General features: G+C 37.0%; 1 protein-coding gene across 1 annotated transcript in view; it reads right to left on the bottom strand.

Moving 5' to 3' along the window:
- ube3c (ubiquitin protein ligase E3C) overlaps positions 1-18,451 on the bottom strand; it is a 29,776-nt gene extending 11,325 nt beyond the window's left edge. Inside the window, exons 1-19 of the mRNA XM_042728042.1 lie at positions 18,287-18,451; positions 17,145-17,283; positions 16,826-16,879; positions 16,306-16,380; positions 16,048-16,194; positions 15,736-15,851; positions 15,446-15,603; positions 15,134-15,287; positions 12,289-12,509; positions 12,043-12,194; positions 11,743-11,930; positions 7,752-7,838; positions 7,488-7,642; positions 7,041-7,267; positions 3,958-4,062; positions 3,575-3,662; positions 1,852-1,949; positions 1,489-1,621; positions 943-1,190 (exon numbers count right to left, since the gene is read on the bottom strand). Coding sequence (XP_042583976.1) covers positions 943-1,190; positions 1,489-1,621; positions 1,852-1,949; positions 3,575-3,662; positions 3,958-4,062; positions 7,041-7,267; positions 7,488-7,642; positions 7,752-7,838; positions 11,743-11,930; positions 12,043-12,194; positions 12,289-12,509; positions 15,134-15,287; positions 15,446-15,603; positions 15,736-15,851; positions 16,048-16,194; positions 16,306-16,380; positions 16,826-16,879; positions 17,145-17,210 — 2,472 coding nt within the window. The 5' untranslated portion in view covers positions 17,211-17,283; positions 18,287-18,451. The remainder of the gene's footprint in view (positions 1-942; positions 1,191-1,488; positions 1,622-1,851; positions 1,950-3,574; positions 3,663-3,957; positions 4,063-7,040; positions 7,268-7,487; positions 7,643-7,751; positions 7,839-11,742; positions 11,931-12,042; positions 12,195-12,288; positions 12,510-15,133; positions 15,288-15,445; positions 15,604-15,735; positions 15,852-16,047; positions 16,195-16,305; positions 16,381-16,825; positions 16,880-17,144; positions 17,284-18,286) is intronic.

Genomic DNA, 18,451 nt, shown 5'->3' on the forward strand with positions numbered 1-18,451 from the left:
TTACCAGCGGCACGGAGCCTGTTATTTATGGTGCTAGCTGATTTAGCGTCCACGGCAAAATGCGATGGCTACACAAACAGAGAAGTGGAATAATGGGCTAATGGAGTAGACTAATTGAGCAGCGAGCTTCTTGGCATGAGGTAATTCATCTACCCTTCCCCCAGTCAACGTGCTTTGCGATAAACAATCCTGGGCATACGCATTAATGAAACTTTAAAAACATTAGCGGCTAATAAATACCAGCTAGCGGACACACGAAAGAGAAAGCCAAAACAATAGCGACAATAAATTGTGGCTCAAGGTGTAGCCATTATAGAAAACACAGGGCAAAATTAGGATAATCAGAAGACTTATCAAAATGGTGTTATTGCACAACATTTTTCACTTATTATTAACCCTTTTAATTAACCACATAATCCTACTGTATGTATAGATTCTGAAAATTCTTGGACACTGTAAATTGAAGCTACATTAATGTTACAAAACTACTTTAAGAACTGATACGATTAGACCAAGTAGTGTAATTTACATGCAGCCTACAAAAATAAACCCAGATAAAGGAAAAATTATTTGGATCAAAAGGCCACAAATAAACTTGACTTTAAACTGCAGTGACCTCGTAAATCAAATGGATAGGATTTATGATGGTAACTAAGCTACTCAGCCTGAGACCACTGATTGAACCTGACCTTTGACCTTCAGCATTGATCTAAATGACCCTGTATGTGTTTAAGTGTGTATGTGAGTAAAAGACAAATCAGAAAACTAGGAGAAAACCCAAAGATAAGCCACTGCAAGAGTTATCAAATAATTAATTTGCAGTAGAATCATTCAAATAAAAAGAGAGCAGGTGTAGCAGGAGATTAAAGTGATGACCTGTGGTCTGTGAAGAGATAAAAATGTTACAGTGTAGTGCAATACATCATGTAATTCTTGTCTTACCTTTCCCAGTATCCTGCCAAGGAAGTAGTAATGCCGGGTAAAGGATTCTCCCACAAGCATCTCTGCAGTGGGACTCGGATAGAGAAGACCTTCATTAGTTGTCTTGAAGAAGCCTTGGTTAGGATTAAAGCCTGACTTCAACAGCTCATTCAAGAACTCTCTGAATATTCCTCCTCCATCAATACCAGCTTCATCCAGCCCATGTGCATTGAGCAAATGAACCCTGATCCTCTTCTTAAGATCAGGCTCTGAAATGGAGATAAACAAATATATTTAGCACACTCCACAATTTTTATTTATAAAAGTCTGATGCTATACAACTAAAGAGACTTTCTAAGAGACTTGAGGTGAGTACTAACACTCAAGACGGCTTGCCCTAAATCATCTAAACAGCTTTTGGTGACAGCTGCTATGAATTACTGTATCGAATTCCTAAGCAAGGTTAATGTCTTTTTCTCCGTGTCTAAGAAAGCCACATTCGTTGTGCTAAATGCTTTTTATTAAGAGTTTTCAACATGTCAGAAGGGATCGGTTTGCCTTGTTTACCATTCTCGGGGGATAATTTGTCGTAAGCATCTTCATAGATGTAGTTCCGTCGAATGGTGATATTAACGCCATCCAAAAAAGGGCCCTCTCCTTGCACTTCACGCTTATCAGCATAGATCAACTTCTGAAAGATCTAAAAGCAGAATGAACAAAGTTTAGCTGATTAACATCATTTAACTCCTCAGAATCTAGGCATGTATTCCATTTAGATTTTCACTTGCATTTCATTTCTAAAGCACAAAACAATGTCATCACTTAATTACAATTTTTAACCTTCTTTTTATTTCGCAAATGACTGAATTTTGAATTTTTAAAGTGTTGTGCACAAAACACTCCACACTATACCAGTGACGGCTGTCTTACCTTCACTCTCTCTTCAAAGGGCACAACAAACGGAAGTTCGGTGAGGATTGCCAAATGTCTCTCCTCTGATACTGACAATGGTGGAGGCTCCAGTCCAACTGTGAGGAACACAAAAACTATTTCTGTAAACCTTGATTTTTAAAGTAATCTTTAAACCAATATCTCTTTTCAAAACTACAACATCTCTTGAGCCAAATATGCTCAACAAAGATCTACTGATATGTTCAATGCGGGTGATGCAAGATACGGAAAGAACCTGTTTCCGATATCCTTGTCACTTCTTGCCCTTGCACTTATGGATGTTAATGCGCAAAGAATGAAAATTGGCAAAAATTTATCAATCTGCTCTTTAATTTACATGGAGAACAAAAGACAATACCGACAAGCAATTCGCTCAATAAGCACAGAATTCATTTGCCTCCATCTTCATCTATCCTGTCGAAAGTCAATCTCTAAAGCTCTCTATTCATCATCCAGACAAATATACTACCAGTAAACCCAAATTCCTCATTACCTTAACATGCCATTATATTAGTACTCTAATTAAAAAATGACAATTATACACTACCGTTTTAAAGTTTGCGGTAGGATTTTTAAACAGAAACTTCTATTCATAAAAGGAATGATGCATTAAAAATGATAGTAAATACATTTAAAATGTTAGAAAAGACTTCATTTTTCTTCTGAACTTTCTATTCAACAAAGAATACTGAAAAAATATATTATAGCATCCACTAAAAACTGCACAATTTGCACAACACTTTTTAATATTGGCAATACTAGGAAATGTAATGTAGGAAATTGTAGGAAATTGAGCAGCAAATCAGCATATTAGAATAATTTCTAAAGGATCATGTGACAATGAAGACTGGAGTAATGGCTGCTGAAAATTCAGCTTTGCCATCACAGGAATGAAATACATTAATACAGAAAACATTTTCCCAATATTAGTATTTCCTTTCCTGTATTTTTGATCAAATTAATGGGTCCTTTGTAAACATAAGAAACTAGATGTCTGCTGCAAAAGACCTACTTAATTTGCATCTGTACACTTGCACAACCTTGAGTGAGGTCTACTAGCAGCCTTGCTGAATGCAGTATTTACAGAGCATCCCATTAAAGATCACTCAATCCCCCTCTGTCTTTCCTGCCACACACTTTTAATTAACTCAGCAGTGATTTGCCCATCCACCTGTCCTCTCCCTCCATTACAGGGACGTTTGTTTTATATTAAAACTCCGTCCTACAAACGTTTTGACCACAGGAAAAAAACTGCCGTAGCAGCAGATGAGAAGTGTCATTCATCTAATACGCTGCTTGCATGGTGGAATGATTCTACTCAATTAGTCAGTCCTCTCTCTCCACAAACCAGCCATCAAGGGGCCATCTTGGTGGAGAAATATGGCGCAGCATGGTCAATACAGGAGCCATTCGTCACTACCTCGCAAGTGCATTTAGGGAAATGAAAAAGGTCCAGACAAACAGGCAGCCAGATGTGTCCAGCCTTAGGCTGATTGAATTTTTAAGCACATATGCTCCAGGGGGCATGGAAAAGACCAGAAACACTGGTACTAGTTAGCGTCAACACCCTCGTGAGTGTATGAAATTGCTTGACTGGCTGTTATTATTACTTCTTGTTTATGTGTGTGTGTGTGTGTGTGTGTGTGTGTGTGTTTTCCACTAAACTTCAGTTGAGGTTGTACTCCATATGGATAAGTCTTACCATCTAATGTGGACTGAAGCGGTCCGATGCGTCCCATTCTCCTGGTTCTCCACACATGTCTTGCAGAGGGGACATAGAGCTGAGTCACCTACAAACAAATATTATTATTAAAAAGTTAGATGACTACAAGCTATTAGTGATTCTACACATATACACATTTGAACTTTTTTTTTTTTAGAAACACATATCCATGTTTTAAAAAATTATACTTCCATAATAAAATGTATTTATTCTTTTAAATGCAAATGCTTTACAATTATTAAAATATAACTTGTCTAGTTTTCATTGGATTTTTTACTATTTATCGATAAAAAAAAAATTGCTGACACTTTCTGAATTCTGTTTAGTAGGCTTTATTCATACGATCACCAAATGATATTTACCTTGTCTGCTCTGATGTTGACCTCATCAGACAGCCAGTGACCCGATGGACAGAACGGTCTTCGAATATCTCGGGCTTTCAGCATTTTCACAAGGTTGGTAATCACCTTTAAAAAAGAAACTAATGTTCAGCCCACTGTTCATTCACGCATAGAAATAAACTAATTTCAATTTTAAAAGCAATTTAAAATATTAAGCTACTAAAAATGCTAACAAAAACATTCTGATTTAGTCATTAAAAGTTAATCCCATTTCTTTAATAGGTAATCGCTTAGCTTATATGATGGAGAAGGTGCATACACACAAACTTTCATTGTTCAGCCAGCACAACTAATCAGTGCGTAATTTGCTGACACAAATACACAGATACTCACTTGTGCTGAAAATAAATAAATATTACAATTCACTAAATGTCTTTTTTATGTCTTCATTCTCTTTAAACACTGGGTAATTCACCCACAATGTCAACCAACTTCATCCAAATTCATTTATCTACACTTCTGTTTAATACTAAAGCTTTTTCTTCTCCGATTACAGTGTCTAACAAACGTCTGGCTGGCCATTTCTAGACCATGCCTATCAATCTCTGACTAACACATGCTAACACCAGAGAGTCCGTAATAACGGCAAGTGCAAAACTCTGTTGCTAGTGGGTTTGTGGGGCAGGGGGTCCGAAGGCTCTTCCTGTCTAAGTGGACTGAATAAGCATTGGTTAATTAGCCCATCGGGTTAAGTGCAGGCCTTAATGGGTCTCTCCAAAACTCCTGCAGTGACATCCCTCTCCAAACACGGCCAAGAAGAAAGTTCCATTAGCAATATTAATACAAGCTTAGTTGATCATTTTCATTCAATTAACTTCTTTCAATTAAATAGATAGCTCGACAATAGGAGTGATAAAACATCCGGAGGGACGGCCCATGGCTGGAGGCAAACATTAGTGTGTGAGGGGTCAACAGCGTTAGAGCGGACTGTAAATTGCACATTCAATTTGGGAAATGCGTTTCTCCTGCTTGTACGTCTTTAATGGGTCCTTTTAGCTGACAGGAGGCGTTTTCCGCCATCTTTAGTGGAAATCTTTCAGAGCCTTTTGTATGCCGTACTGACTCGACTAGTGGAACCCAAACAATGATCTGTCACTTACAGTAATTCACTTAGACACTAGCTGGCATAGTACAAACTTAAAAAATAAAATAAATAGGCATTTTCTTAAATCCTTTAGAATGTTTACTTTGTTCAAAAAACCAACTGTTACAATGTTGCATTCTCTCCTTGGGATGGTTCACCTTAACAAAGGCAAAATTTAAAAGGGCAACTGTGTATGTTCTGGGATTCCACTCACAGTGTTCGTCAAGGTTGAACATTTTTAGAGTTGTGTGTTATAACCAATCACACAATTATATTGCGCTTATGAATGCAATGTCCAGTCAGAGGTGTTCAGATAAGTCATCGCTGAAACAGCGGAGTTTTGTTGTTCAGCCCGCGCTGACTGAATTTTGACTTGAATTCTCTTATCTTAAACAACAAAGTGCAGATGTACGTGCAATGTAAGTATGTTATGAAAGAGATTTATTCATCATACAATGTAGACAGCTTCACTGATTATAAGGGGAGTGTATTTTAAAGTGCATAAACCCGCACTAGACTGAAGTCAGTTATGATGTTGTTTGGTGATATAAACATTCTTCGCTCATTTTCTGTAGCGGTTTTGAATAACTGAGGAAATGTAAGCCTTATGATTAATAACTTACAACAACGTTAGTTATGATAGCAAATTGTTATCATGTTAAACACAAATTCAGTCATATTAAAAACATTTGGCTGCTTTTGGCCTTACGTTGGAATTGGTTCACTTTCCGGCAATGAAACGAAGTAAATAAATAATAAATAAATTAGTATGATAATATCATGTATCGGCGATCTCACAGGCTGGCGATAGGATGATATGACAATTAAGCATATCACCCAACACCAAGTTAGCTACACACATATAAATGTATATATTTCATTTTTGGAATTCCTAAGAATAAAAAAAAAGCCTTTTACTGCTGCACTGCTTTAAAACTATAACTACTTTTTTATTTATTTATTTTTTATTTGTTTATTATTATTATTATTATTATTTTGTATATTACATTTTTATCTCAGTTCATTTTACACATTTCTCCAAACTAAGATCAATGATCTTAACAATTATCAGCCACATGAACTTGAACAACAGGTTTGGAAAATATGTAATGTGAAGTCTGCATACTTGTGCGTGTACATTGATGAATACAAGATATAACCAATAATGGAAAAACAATTGTTTTTTAACTTTTTTTAAGTCTATACTGACAGCTGTGTGAACTGTTTTGAGTGCACGGATGACAGTTTGGAGTAAAGTGCTGCAGAGTTGCAGATGTTAACAAGCTCCTGGAGAAACATATGTACTCTGATATGTATTGTATAATCAAACAAATTGTTTCACAATCGTTTTATAATGCGTCAATCACTAAGATACAAATTTATAAATTATGTCCTTTAATTTTTAACTGTCAATGTTGAAAAGCTCTACAAACCTACTGAAAAGATTTTTAGTTAAATGAAAGGACAAAAGTAGGTCAATGAGCTGTCAACAGCAAGCAGGAGATCTGGTCATCCTGTACACACAGATAATGAGTAAGAAGACGAGGAAGAGGATGATGGAAGAAGACAGAGAGTGAAGACAGCTGACTAATATCCTAACACCGTTGTTCAGCTCACTTAAGTCTTGGCAAACAACCGATTAATTTCCTGAGTGAGTGGTCTTCCTGCCTGGCTGATCAGCACTGATGGCCCTAACAGATGCTGAGACTATTCGCCTCATTAATTGTCAGCTCATTTAATTAGGTCATCAAAGACGTTGTTAGCACTGCTGATACAGAGGCCGGTTAAAAGTAACGCCCACCATCCACTAAAGATATTATCAGTGCTAACGAATGTGGAATTCATACTAGTGAGAATCTTCTCAGTACTAGTAACGTTTAATCCATTTCAACTACAACACCTTTGCCATTAATATCAGCTAGGAAATAAGAGTGTGAGATGTAGATATGGAGTGAATCACCTTAAAGAGCTGGACCCATCGTTTCTGCCTAGCTTGAATGTGCTGCTGAACTTGGCTGTTAGTTTTCACCCCGACACTGCGAAACGCTGCTACATACTCCTCTTTGTGCTCCGTCTTAGTCTCAGGATAGGCCAGCTTAATGATTCCCAGACAGGCGTCCCGCAAACACCGAGACAATGTCACCAACTCCGCCAGAGAGAAGGGCATCATCGACGTCTGGCTCTGACCTGCCGAGCAATGAGAAACATTCATTTGTAATTCAATTTTCAAAAAAAAGTTAGCAACGAGAAACTAAAATTTCAGGAGTGCTGTAAAATTTACAAAGACCACAATCCAAAAGAAGGTGAAAGAACAAAATGACCTGATGTGTTTTAATGTGTTCTATTAAATACTTCAATATATTATGATACAGTAATTTGTACATATTTGCAGAATAGATGTTAATACCATCTGCTGAGCCAAAGAACTCGCTGTCATGCACAGAGATGAGTGAATGACTGAAGAGTGAACTGAAGAGATAGAAGAGAGGGATGATCCTGTTGGCATCCTCCAGAGACATTGGAGAACCACAAGACATCACTTGCAACAAGGGAACCATAGAGCTACACAAAAGACGGGGAGAATAAAGAGAGGGCAAAAGAAAAATGGTTAATATCATTAATATTATATTAAAGAAGTACACATGAAAAACAACCAATGTAGAAATCTCACCCTGTGATCATTTTAGTCTTCATAGATGTGATTAAATGCCATAGATGTCTAAGAAAGCGAGCGTTGAAGGCTAAACTGTACAAAAGCCTGAAAAAGACAAAAAAGAGGGAAAAGAATATAGATCTTTAAGAACAACAGTTGATACCACCAAACATTATGTAGATCAATAAACACAAACATAACTCACCAACACTTTTAGTCAAAGGTGCTACAGGAACTATGCTCATCACTAAATGTTCAAATAACCACATCTCCTGCCCATAAAACCTAAACATCCCAAACTTCCAGCAGGACTCATAAAATAGAAAAAAATATAAACAACCCAGTGAGGTGGAATTTCTAGTCTTTGTATGTGACCACAGGAAAGATTAAATGAGCCATTAAGCTTTATTTAGGTGAGGCACCTTCCATTAGTAAACCAGCAGTCTGCTTCAGGATCGTAAACAGACCAGTGGTTCCTGTGGGGGCTCCATTTAAGTTAATGACACCCAGAGAGACAATGTAGCACAGCCACAATTGCTTGACCGTAGAAGCAGTGTTGCTATCACAAATTAGATACTGCGTTTAGGTCGCCCGAATCCTAACAGCCGTTGAAACCTAACAGCCGTCACACTGGGGTGTGAGAAATCGCTCTGGTGGTTACTTGTTTTGTGTCAAGGGGTGAAAGAATAAATAAAGTATAATTAGGAGCAACTGAGGGAGAAGATAAGGTTAAAGCTGAGGTTAAGGTAAGAATGTGTACATCCACTTCACACAAAGCACTTCTGTTTACAATTTTATAGACCTTTCTACGGTGGCTGTGAAATGCCTGTATATGACTGTATACGTTGATTGACAGATGTCTCTTCCAGTCAGTGGTGAGTAATCCCAAACTAATGGCACTGTCTCAAACTATACCTACCTCTTCCGGTTTGTCTGATTTGTCATTGTGTTTTCTGACTTGTTATTTTGTTTTTTAGATTTGCATTTGCGTTTGTAATTTGTTATTTTGTTTTCAGAATTGTAAACTGTTTTGCACTTCACGGCCAACAATAAAATAATAACACAACAATTGCAGAACTCTCACTGAGAAATGGATGAAATGCTGAAATAAGTAGACCAAATATTCAAAAATAAATAAAGCAAAGCAAAATGCTATCAGCTTTTAATTTTCTCAAAATAATAAAAAAAATGTACATGTGTTTGAAATCTAATCAAAGCTATATGACTATATCAAAGTCAATTTCACTGCTATAACTCCATTATCTATTATAAACATTAATAATGTGTAGGGATGCACCGATTTTTTTGGCGCCAATACCGATACCGATTTTAACAAACACTTATTGGCCGATACCGATATTTGTCACATCCTCTCTTCTTTTAAATTTTTAAATCAAAATAGATAGTATTTTGATCATGTTTTAAATCAGCAAAGTTCAAAAACACCAAATTATACTAACAGGTTTATTGCTGAATCATTAAATAATTTCTAATGAACATGGATTGGATCCATTTAACATTCAGCAGGCCTACATAAATACAACAGAACAAAGACACATATTAAATAAACAGTGCTTTTTAGGAAGATTTAACAGTTTTCAGGAACAGAATTAAAGTAAACAAATGTAAAATAGCACTTCACTGTATAAATTAAATACATCTCAATCCTTTACTGTAACAGACTTCTAATTTGTTTTTGTAAACATTTTAATATTTTTTGTAAGTTTAAATATGTATGAGATCTCCTTTACTAAAGCGGGACTCTTATTTTGATGGGTTTTCTAGTCTACAGAGCTATATGGGTAATGAAAGCACGCAATAAACTTCAGTGAAGTTTTAGTTATTCAGATGAGGTCCGAACTTATGTAACTTATGAAAGTTACAAAAGTTATTTAGTCAAGAATAGTGTGCAATCTTTTGTCTTTTGTTATTTGATTAGCATTAAAGTGAAGACAGCAGCGCTAGGATTATGCAACAGACATTATAAAGCTTAGTGCCTTCACGCAGTTAATTAATAAACCATTGGTTTGTTATATCTGCCCTTTTCCTTATATAGCCGATATGCCGATGTTTATAAATTGAGGAAAATTGACCGATAAATATCGGTGTCCAATACATCGGTGCATCCCTAATAATGTGACAGTGTGTTTTCTTTCTTTTAAATTCCTGTTCTTTGCATCTAATTACAATTTAAAATCATCTTCATAGAGTCTTTAAATAGCCAAAACAAATACAGCAGGCTTAACATTAATGAGACCTTTCCATGGACAAGACCCAAGTGCGCTATTTACACTAACTCAGTTTGATACTATAATGACCTTGTTTAGCGTGAAATACATCCATACTCTTCACTTTAAAATATGATCATGTTTAAAAGGCAACCAAGTTTGCACGCTCACTGGGCGCTTCTTTAAAGGTTGTAAATCAGGGCCAGCTGTTATACCTCTTGTAAAACTATCCCATCCACTCCTGCAGGAATTAATCTTCCTAGGCCAGCTAATTATTTTGTACAGATATCCGATAATGATAAAGTAGTGAAGGCAGGATTTATGATAAAAGCCTTCTCTTCTGGACGGAGCTGTAAAATATAAAAATACCTCCAAATAAAAAAATGGAGGAAAATACAGCACAAGGAAAGGATATGCAGGAAAACATAATGAAAATCCAAGAGGTTTATTTAATATATGAATGAAAGCATAACATGCAAAACATTATAAAGGAAGTCTAAGGAGTCTTACAGAAACAATTTTGAGTTACGTCAACTTTGAAATGTGGTTTGTAGGATATGTTATACTTTTCATTTATTTCAGATTACTCTATGTTTTTAAAGAACTATTAAAAATATTAAACAGTTCTACAAATAGGTTAATTTTGGTATGTAATTTTTGTCTATGAAAAAAGCATTTTAATTAGACAATAATATGCGCGTTAAACAGGCTTAATATTAAGTCTTTTTCCCACATAAAAAAATTGCCTAATTTAAACATGTCAGACATTAACAAAATAAAATTATATATATATATATATATATATATAAGTATTTGTAGAGAAAATGTAAGCTCCTAAAACAATTTTTAAGTAGTATAATAAAACATTAGCTAGCAAGGGTATTTTTTAAGAAATTCTTTAAAAAACATTCCCCTACGAAAAAAGAAAATATGTGAAAAGGTTGACCTTTATTCCGGAACATATTCAAAAAAGTGGATTTTTTTCAAAGTGGTACGTTTTTTCTAAGATGTAAGGGGCTTGTGAAATGCTGCCTCTTCTACTGTGAAGACTGCTTTCTGATTCTGAAGATTTTAATACACAATCCAACGTTCTTAATTATATGATATTAAGAACATAAAAGGTATAGACTAGGGTGCACACTGCATGAGTGAAAACTTTAAACTAGTTCCGATTAGTTGATTGACACCACCTTTTAAAGCTCAGTGGCTTTATCTGATATCTCTCTCCCTCATTAAACCAGACGTTCTCCTCTTCCCTGTCTTTCATGCCATCTCTCTCCATCACTTTCCTCCTTTATTTCCTTCTATCTGCTGAAATCCTGTTCTCATTTTGTCAACATTGCAGAACCAGAAGTAAATAAAGCGAAGGTGATTGAGAGAAGAGCTCATTACACTAATTGATGAGTGACAGCAACTAAAACTGCCCTGGTAATAAAAAAAAAACATAGTAAGATGAGACTTAACCACCTGATCGCTTCATTAGCAATGTTGCTTTATAGTTAAATCAGAAGATAAAAAAAAAAAAACAATCTGCTTATAGACCTGACACTTTGATGTTGGGAAATCTTTTTATACACATAAAACTGCATCCAGTTCTCATCTGATTGCAGCTCTTTCTTGACCACATCTCTTTTTATTAATTAGAGTGGTCCATCATGCCTAACTTATCTCGATGTAAGAGAGTGATAGAGCACAAGTGTGCACTGTGCAGTGAATCTAGTTATATTAGTTATCCTAGGTGATTAATTTTTTGGATGGGTTGATTGCATATATGATCTTACCTGACTCTGGGCACCATCATACGATGTTGCACCATCAGTGTGTGACAGATGGAGGCCATCATGGTGAAGACGTCTTCACTTGCCGAGTCTCTCCACACTAATGTTAACAGAGCATTAGTCTGCTGCTTGGTGTCCATCTTCTGTACACACTCCTCTGTTATATAATGTACAGATATCCAACTGCCATCCTTTAAAAAAACGACAGAATTATATTCTTCCGTTTAAGAACAAAATTGCATACTATGAAGCTCTCTGAATATTTTTGTGCCAAGACGTGGATAAGAGAGAATGTGTGTGTACCTGTGCAGCAGGAGGCTGCATGGTCATTTCTTCCTCATCTTCTGAATCACTGTCGATGTCAGCTCTACTGCTGCACTCCGTCACTGGCAACAATGGCAACAGAGTCTGGAGCGCATTCAAGTACAACAGCAACCCTTCTTCGGAGAGTGAACCTATACAAACCAAATGAACAAAATCATTTTATTCACTGATCGGGCACACAGTATATTAGTGATACTGTAAAGTGCTATTAAGCACAGTGCTTACCCAGTCCTGATTCTCCAACTGATAGCAAAAAGTAAAAGAGCCAGGGAGCCTGAGCTCTGGCCTGGGCAGAGGAGGCTATGGTGGCCTGAAGTGACCAAAGGAAGTTCTGAAATGGGAAAGCTAGTTTTGGGTCTGACAAAGCTGGCACGAAGAAATGATAGATTTGTTCAGTGAAAGGCACTGAAATAAACTCCTCAGTGAAGGCCGAAAAAACAAATTGCCTGTGAATGAAAGAAGAAAAAAAAAGATTGAGAATCTGTGAATTTATTATTATTTATTGTAACTGTACTGTATGTTTCCGTCTGCGATAAGGACATTACCTCATTTTTCTATATATCACAATAAATATCCATTTTAATACTAATATACTTCCCAATAAATACACACACTTTTGGCTATTTGTGCATCTATGAGACAACAAATTTTGCCAACAGAAGAGCTTTGGCCTAGAAGAACGTAGTTAGTTGCCATAATTTAAGCATACATATTTAAAAATATATACATATTTAAGACTTTAAAAATATTTTCAAGTCTGTTTATATAGAACAGTGTACTGTACATGTTTTAATAACTGACTAGAAAATTGTGTTTTGTGTTTGTTCACTGTGTGGTGATATGTATTTCTTTGTAACTTTGTCCTTTGCTGCCTATCTTGACTAAATTCCCTGGTAGAAGAGGTATTGTATCAGGACTTTCCTGTTTAAAGGTGCCATGTGTAAAAATTGAGGTAAAAATATCCAAAAAATGACCTACACGCATCAAAAGAATGAGAAGAAATAAGGGCGATGATGTCATTAAAAAAATGTCAAGTTATAGTGCTGCAGAGATATCAACCTTAATTAGCATTAGCATTACTAGCCACGGCCCGACAGGTTTCGTAATACCAGTTTCGGCCATGGGAGGCGGTATGCGGGCAACATAACCACCAGCCAACCTGCAATACACGAATAACTTGCACGGCTTGTGGGCGTACTTGAACCTGATGTCAATCATGTGGAAAGTACAGCCCACTACTTCATTTCAGTTCAGGGAAGAGAGCGGAAGGATGGCTGAAGGCCTTGGCAAGAGACACCTACCACCACCACCCGCTACAGGGAAACAACCGCGCTCGGAATCACAAATCAAATCCGATAAGAAAAGGAGCCGAACCAGAGTAAACATCGGCACTGCTTTCCATCGCTGGAGACAACTGATGGACTTGAAAGAAATGAGGTTCGACTCCGAACTTGCAACATTTCTTTTGGATTGGTAAGTAAGATGCTGTTAGTATTTCGCTAGAAGTTTGTTTTTATATGTTTGCGTATTTTTTTTCGGGAAGTTATAACATAGAAATGTATCGAAGGCTGTTCGATAAACGTGCTAATGTTAGCGATGGCTAACCGTAGCTGCGTTTGATAATTAGCTAGCTATAACTTACCCACAGATCCGATCCGGTTTTCACCTGTTATCTACCAAAGCCTGTCTCTACCAAGCTGATGCTAAAATGTAACATTACCTAAGAAGCTTGAAATGTCTTCGAGAGAGAGAGAGAGAGAGAGAGAGAGAGCGCCCCGGCCGCGTGCACTCACTCACTATATTCAGAGCGGTCAAGTTTTTGCTAATGAAAATCAAACTTGATATATGCTGCTAAATTAGCATCAGGCGGGCAGCATACGTAACACTCTAAATAGATGTTGTCCCTATTTTCACTTGTATATGTGCAGCTAAGAATATTTTTTTATTTTTGGCTTAATTAGTAATGTTTTGAATATGTTATGTAAAGTGATGGTGAAGTAAGTTATGCTTTGGCGATCGACTGGCTAGCTGATTTTGGGATCCTGAGACTAGTTCCGGCATTAGGCATAACATTTGTTACTGTAGTGTTGAACTGTGTTTTTTTTTTAGGTTTGATGGATGATTTTGGTATATTAGAATGGTTAAGGGGTTAGTAATGACAGATCTCACTCTAGGGTTGTTGTGAAGGTAGGGGCGGAGCATAGAGACTATGCCGTTTCTCGTTTGTTACTCTAGAGTAGACCAATTCACTTTATTGAGGCATACTGCCCCCATCTGGTATGGAATGTGGAGTATGACTTGATTTTTTTGCCAGACATGACACATGGCACCTTTAAATAACTAAATCAATAAATATTTTCCCAAAGTGACATTACGGTAATTCAATAATTCTAAAGGATGTATTTACCACTGCTTTATAGACACAAAGTAAATAAATAAAAAAACTAAAAGTGACACCACCACAATCTGATGTATCCGCACTGGAATTATACCTTACCAATTAACCCCTAAAACCTCTGAACAGTAGTGTACATTATTTAAAAAAAAAATTGTTTTTTTTTTAAAAATGTCAATTTAAATCAAAAGGTTTTGGGGGTAAACAATGGTTTGTCTGCTTACATGCCTCTGTGTGTGTGTAAGAGAGAGAAAGAGCGAGAGAAAGAAAGAGGGCAAACACAAGACTATGTGCACAAGCTTCTTCTCTCGCGCTCCTGTCGTTCTTCAGAGAGAAAAGAAAAGAAAACAGCAGTGTTCATCACTCAGAGTGTTAGAATGGAGGGTAAATGTTGAGTCAATGAGTCTGTCTGGAGTTTACTACTCTCTGTAAATACAGCAGTGAGAGAACTACTGTCCATTGGTCCCCTGGAAGAATAAAGCTAACGGTCTGCAATAAGGGGTCAGTGCGCAGCCTTTTACTGAGTGGGACCCTTGCACCACACACACCAAAACAAAGACATTCCTCTAACAGCTTAAACTAAATGCTCTTCTCAGCAGGTATAGTATAAAAGGCTATGAATCATTTGAATTAGTTAGACTTTTTGTCCCAGTATGCACCTATGTGAATATGTACCTGGTCTCTGGGGGGCAGGAGCTGTATGTAAAGTGCAGAGGCTTGAGTGTGTGTTCCAGCAGCATTTGTGCCAGTGGAATGGAAGGGGCATCTCTATACTCCAAACTCGATGGCAACTTGTGATTCACTAAAACATACAGAGATCTGTAGTAACCTAAAACAAAAAAAATAAATATGATTACGATAGATAACAGATGCAAACTTAAGCTAAATTAAAAAGAGAATCTTATGTGCTTTCTCTAACTGAATACACTCATCTTCTAACCCTAATGCATGATGAAGATAAATCTAACATGGGGCAAAACTCTGTACCTTTCTCTACCATATAGTACAATATTTGTTCAATAAGTGCAGTGACATAGTTTTCATCCTGTAGAAAGGGCAAGTAGGTTCTCTCGGATGAAAACACCTCCAGCATCCGCATCGGGACGGCCACATTCAGACTGTCATCTTCAAATGCTTGCAATAACTTAAACAGACAGAGAAAATGCTTAGCAACTAACCAACAAGACGATCTAAAGGTTTACATGTGACTGTGACAGAAGGATTCATTTTAGGTATGCTACTACACAAAGCAGTATCTGAGGAACATCTCATTGTACCTGCAACAGTGCCCCAGTATCCTCTTGATCTGAAACAGGCAGCTCTGTCTTTCTGGCCCCATCAGCAGCTTCACGAACTGAGCATGATGCTTTACCAAACTCTGACACATCCAGATCTACACAGTTAAGACATTAACATCCATAAACGACAATGAAGGTTCATAGGTTCATGGCTTCATAAAGTCAGTGACACCATAACAATACCAATCGGTCCAACCTTTTTTTTTCTTCAAACCACATTAAAATGGCAAATTACAAAACTTCACTGAGCCTCATCTGGCAATAACAGATTTTTAAACCTGCAGTCCTTACCATTCTTTGTCTGTCTTCACTTAGTCTGTAAAAAAAGAGAAGCTGGCGAGCAAGTTGGCTGAGTATGGCACTGTCTGTGAGTTGAGGGCCAGAGCCTGACTGGCACTGACACACACAGCGGTCAAAGCAGCCCCTCTGAATGGCATACTAAAAGAAAAGAAAGAATTATTAGGAATTAAACAAACAGTCTATCAACTACAAGAATACAAACAGGCTCTCTGTTCAAAGAAAGTAAGAGTTTAAACCGCTGCTACATACTTGCTGTTTCCTGTCTTGGTATCCCCTTATGTATGACTGAATGATGATTGCATTTTTTAGTCTTTTCCTCTCATCCTGTGGAATAAACAAAGATGAGTAAAACCATATATTGAGGACAAGACCATCTTCTATTTGTTTGCAACTTTAAGTTTCATATCCTCATTTCGGGCTCTAAAATGAAAATAGATACAACTATGCAGAAATACTGTACACATCATGGGTAAAATGGCAGCAAAAAGTACTTTTTCTCTCAAGACACACTTGAAAATGTTACTGCATTTGAGCAATTAGTCAACCCAAGTTTTTTTCAGAAATAACATCACTTTTAAATTTATTCATTTAGAAGATGCCTTTATCCAAGCTGCTTACACGAGGGATACAACAAGCGATTCATCATTAAGAAGCAAATAAACACAAGAAGTGCTCATAATACAAAGTTTCAGAAATTATTTAGAGCTTTTCTGTCCTTTTTTTACAATAAAACACAGCGCTTTAAAATACCATAATGGATGATTCTCACCTCCCTTTTTCTTCTTTCTTCTTGTGTTCGATGAAGAAGTGATGCTTTCTCCTCCTGTACAAAACACATATGTGACACATATCAAAACAGATCCAATATATAAATATGATACAGCAATTTTTGCCAGATTCATGTAGTCCATACGTGAAAATCCTTTACACCAAAAACTCACAAACATACCATATCAGCATTTTCCAAGTAATAATAATCACTGTAGACAAAAGTAGTGATGCACAGAACTAGACACATTTGTGAGAACAAAGTAGTCTGAATTCAGACACTTTGATAATTCAGCCATCATATCACATGGAAAACTTACTTTTCTGCTCGCACCCCCAAGGGACACCTTGGGCGTTCTCCTGAAATCTCCCTCAAAACTGAACATGGTTACACTTTTTCCATAGAGCAGCGATCAATGCAAGTACCCTGTGTGCAGAGCAACAAAGTGCTGTCTGTGCCTACGAGACAGAGAAAACACAATGCTCATGAGACTGATCTTAATCCAGTGAACTAATCATAATAAAACCACTCTCTCTCATAACAGAATTTATGTTTGCTTCTACTAATAAACACTGACCAAGAAGATGAAAATGTGTCCACGACAAGCTTAAATACACACTACTACGAATAAAGAAAGCAGTTCCGATGAAGATATTTAAAGCAACTGTATCCTTGTGGTAGATAACTGAGGAGGTGCAGAAGGTCACAGTGGGACTGAATGGAAACTGTCACTATAGCAGAAACTAACCTGGCACTTCAGCAGGTGTGATCAACACGAAACAGAGACCAGAAATGTCATACACGTTTTAAAAACAAAAACTATAAGTCAGGAAATAGACGTTTGATTCAAACAAATATCTGTGTGGATAAAAAGTGCCTTGCCATGCAGGCTATCTGCTCTGCAGCGAGACATGTTCTAGAAAGGGGTTGTGTTATATAAGAGACAAATACATTAACGTTAGTTATGTCTCCAGCCAGGCTAGTTAGCTTGCTAACCTACAGAACAAGCAAAGAATCACAATACCAGAAGTTCATCATCATTTATGAACGCGTTCTGTGATGTTTTATGTCTAAAGGAGCACTCGCTGTGTAGAAGACAGACAGCTCGGTGTTTTTTCTTCAGCCAGACTGACTGAACTTCTCTGTTAGCCTCTTGGCTAAAGGTTCTTTGACTAGCTAGCTAATGACTCAGCAGCAGGTCAATTGTGTTTCGCCTCGACAATTCCCAATTTCTCAGTAATTTACATGTAAACGTATATGTTATTGGGGTCTGTCAACGTTTAGCGAGAATTAAGGCAGTCATTTTGACCATCAATGTAGCACTTTGCTCTGACATGATAGGTGAGCTTGATACAAACTTCAGTCATCTGTCGCTTCTGGAGTCATCTAGTGATTTCAGTGATGTTTTACGGCTTTTTCTACTGATCAGTCGTATTAATAGATGAAATGCGAATTGTTTACCTGGTTTTACTGAATGATCAGCCGAACGATACAGTTCAGCGACTGGAAATCACAGAAAACAAAACCGAAATCCTTGCTCTTGCTGTAACTAAACAAACACAGCACAGAGCGAGAACAGCCCGCCTACCCAGAAGCCCGGGGAAATGTGATTGGACAACACAACAC

The sequence above is a fragment of the Cyprinus carpio genome, chromosome B7, assembly GCF_018340385.1.
Source record: "Cyprinus carpio isolate SPL01 chromosome B7, ASM1834038v1, whole genome shotgun sequence".
NCBI lineage: Eukaryota > Metazoa > Chordata > Actinopteri > Cypriniformes > Cyprinidae > Cyprinus > Cyprinus carpio.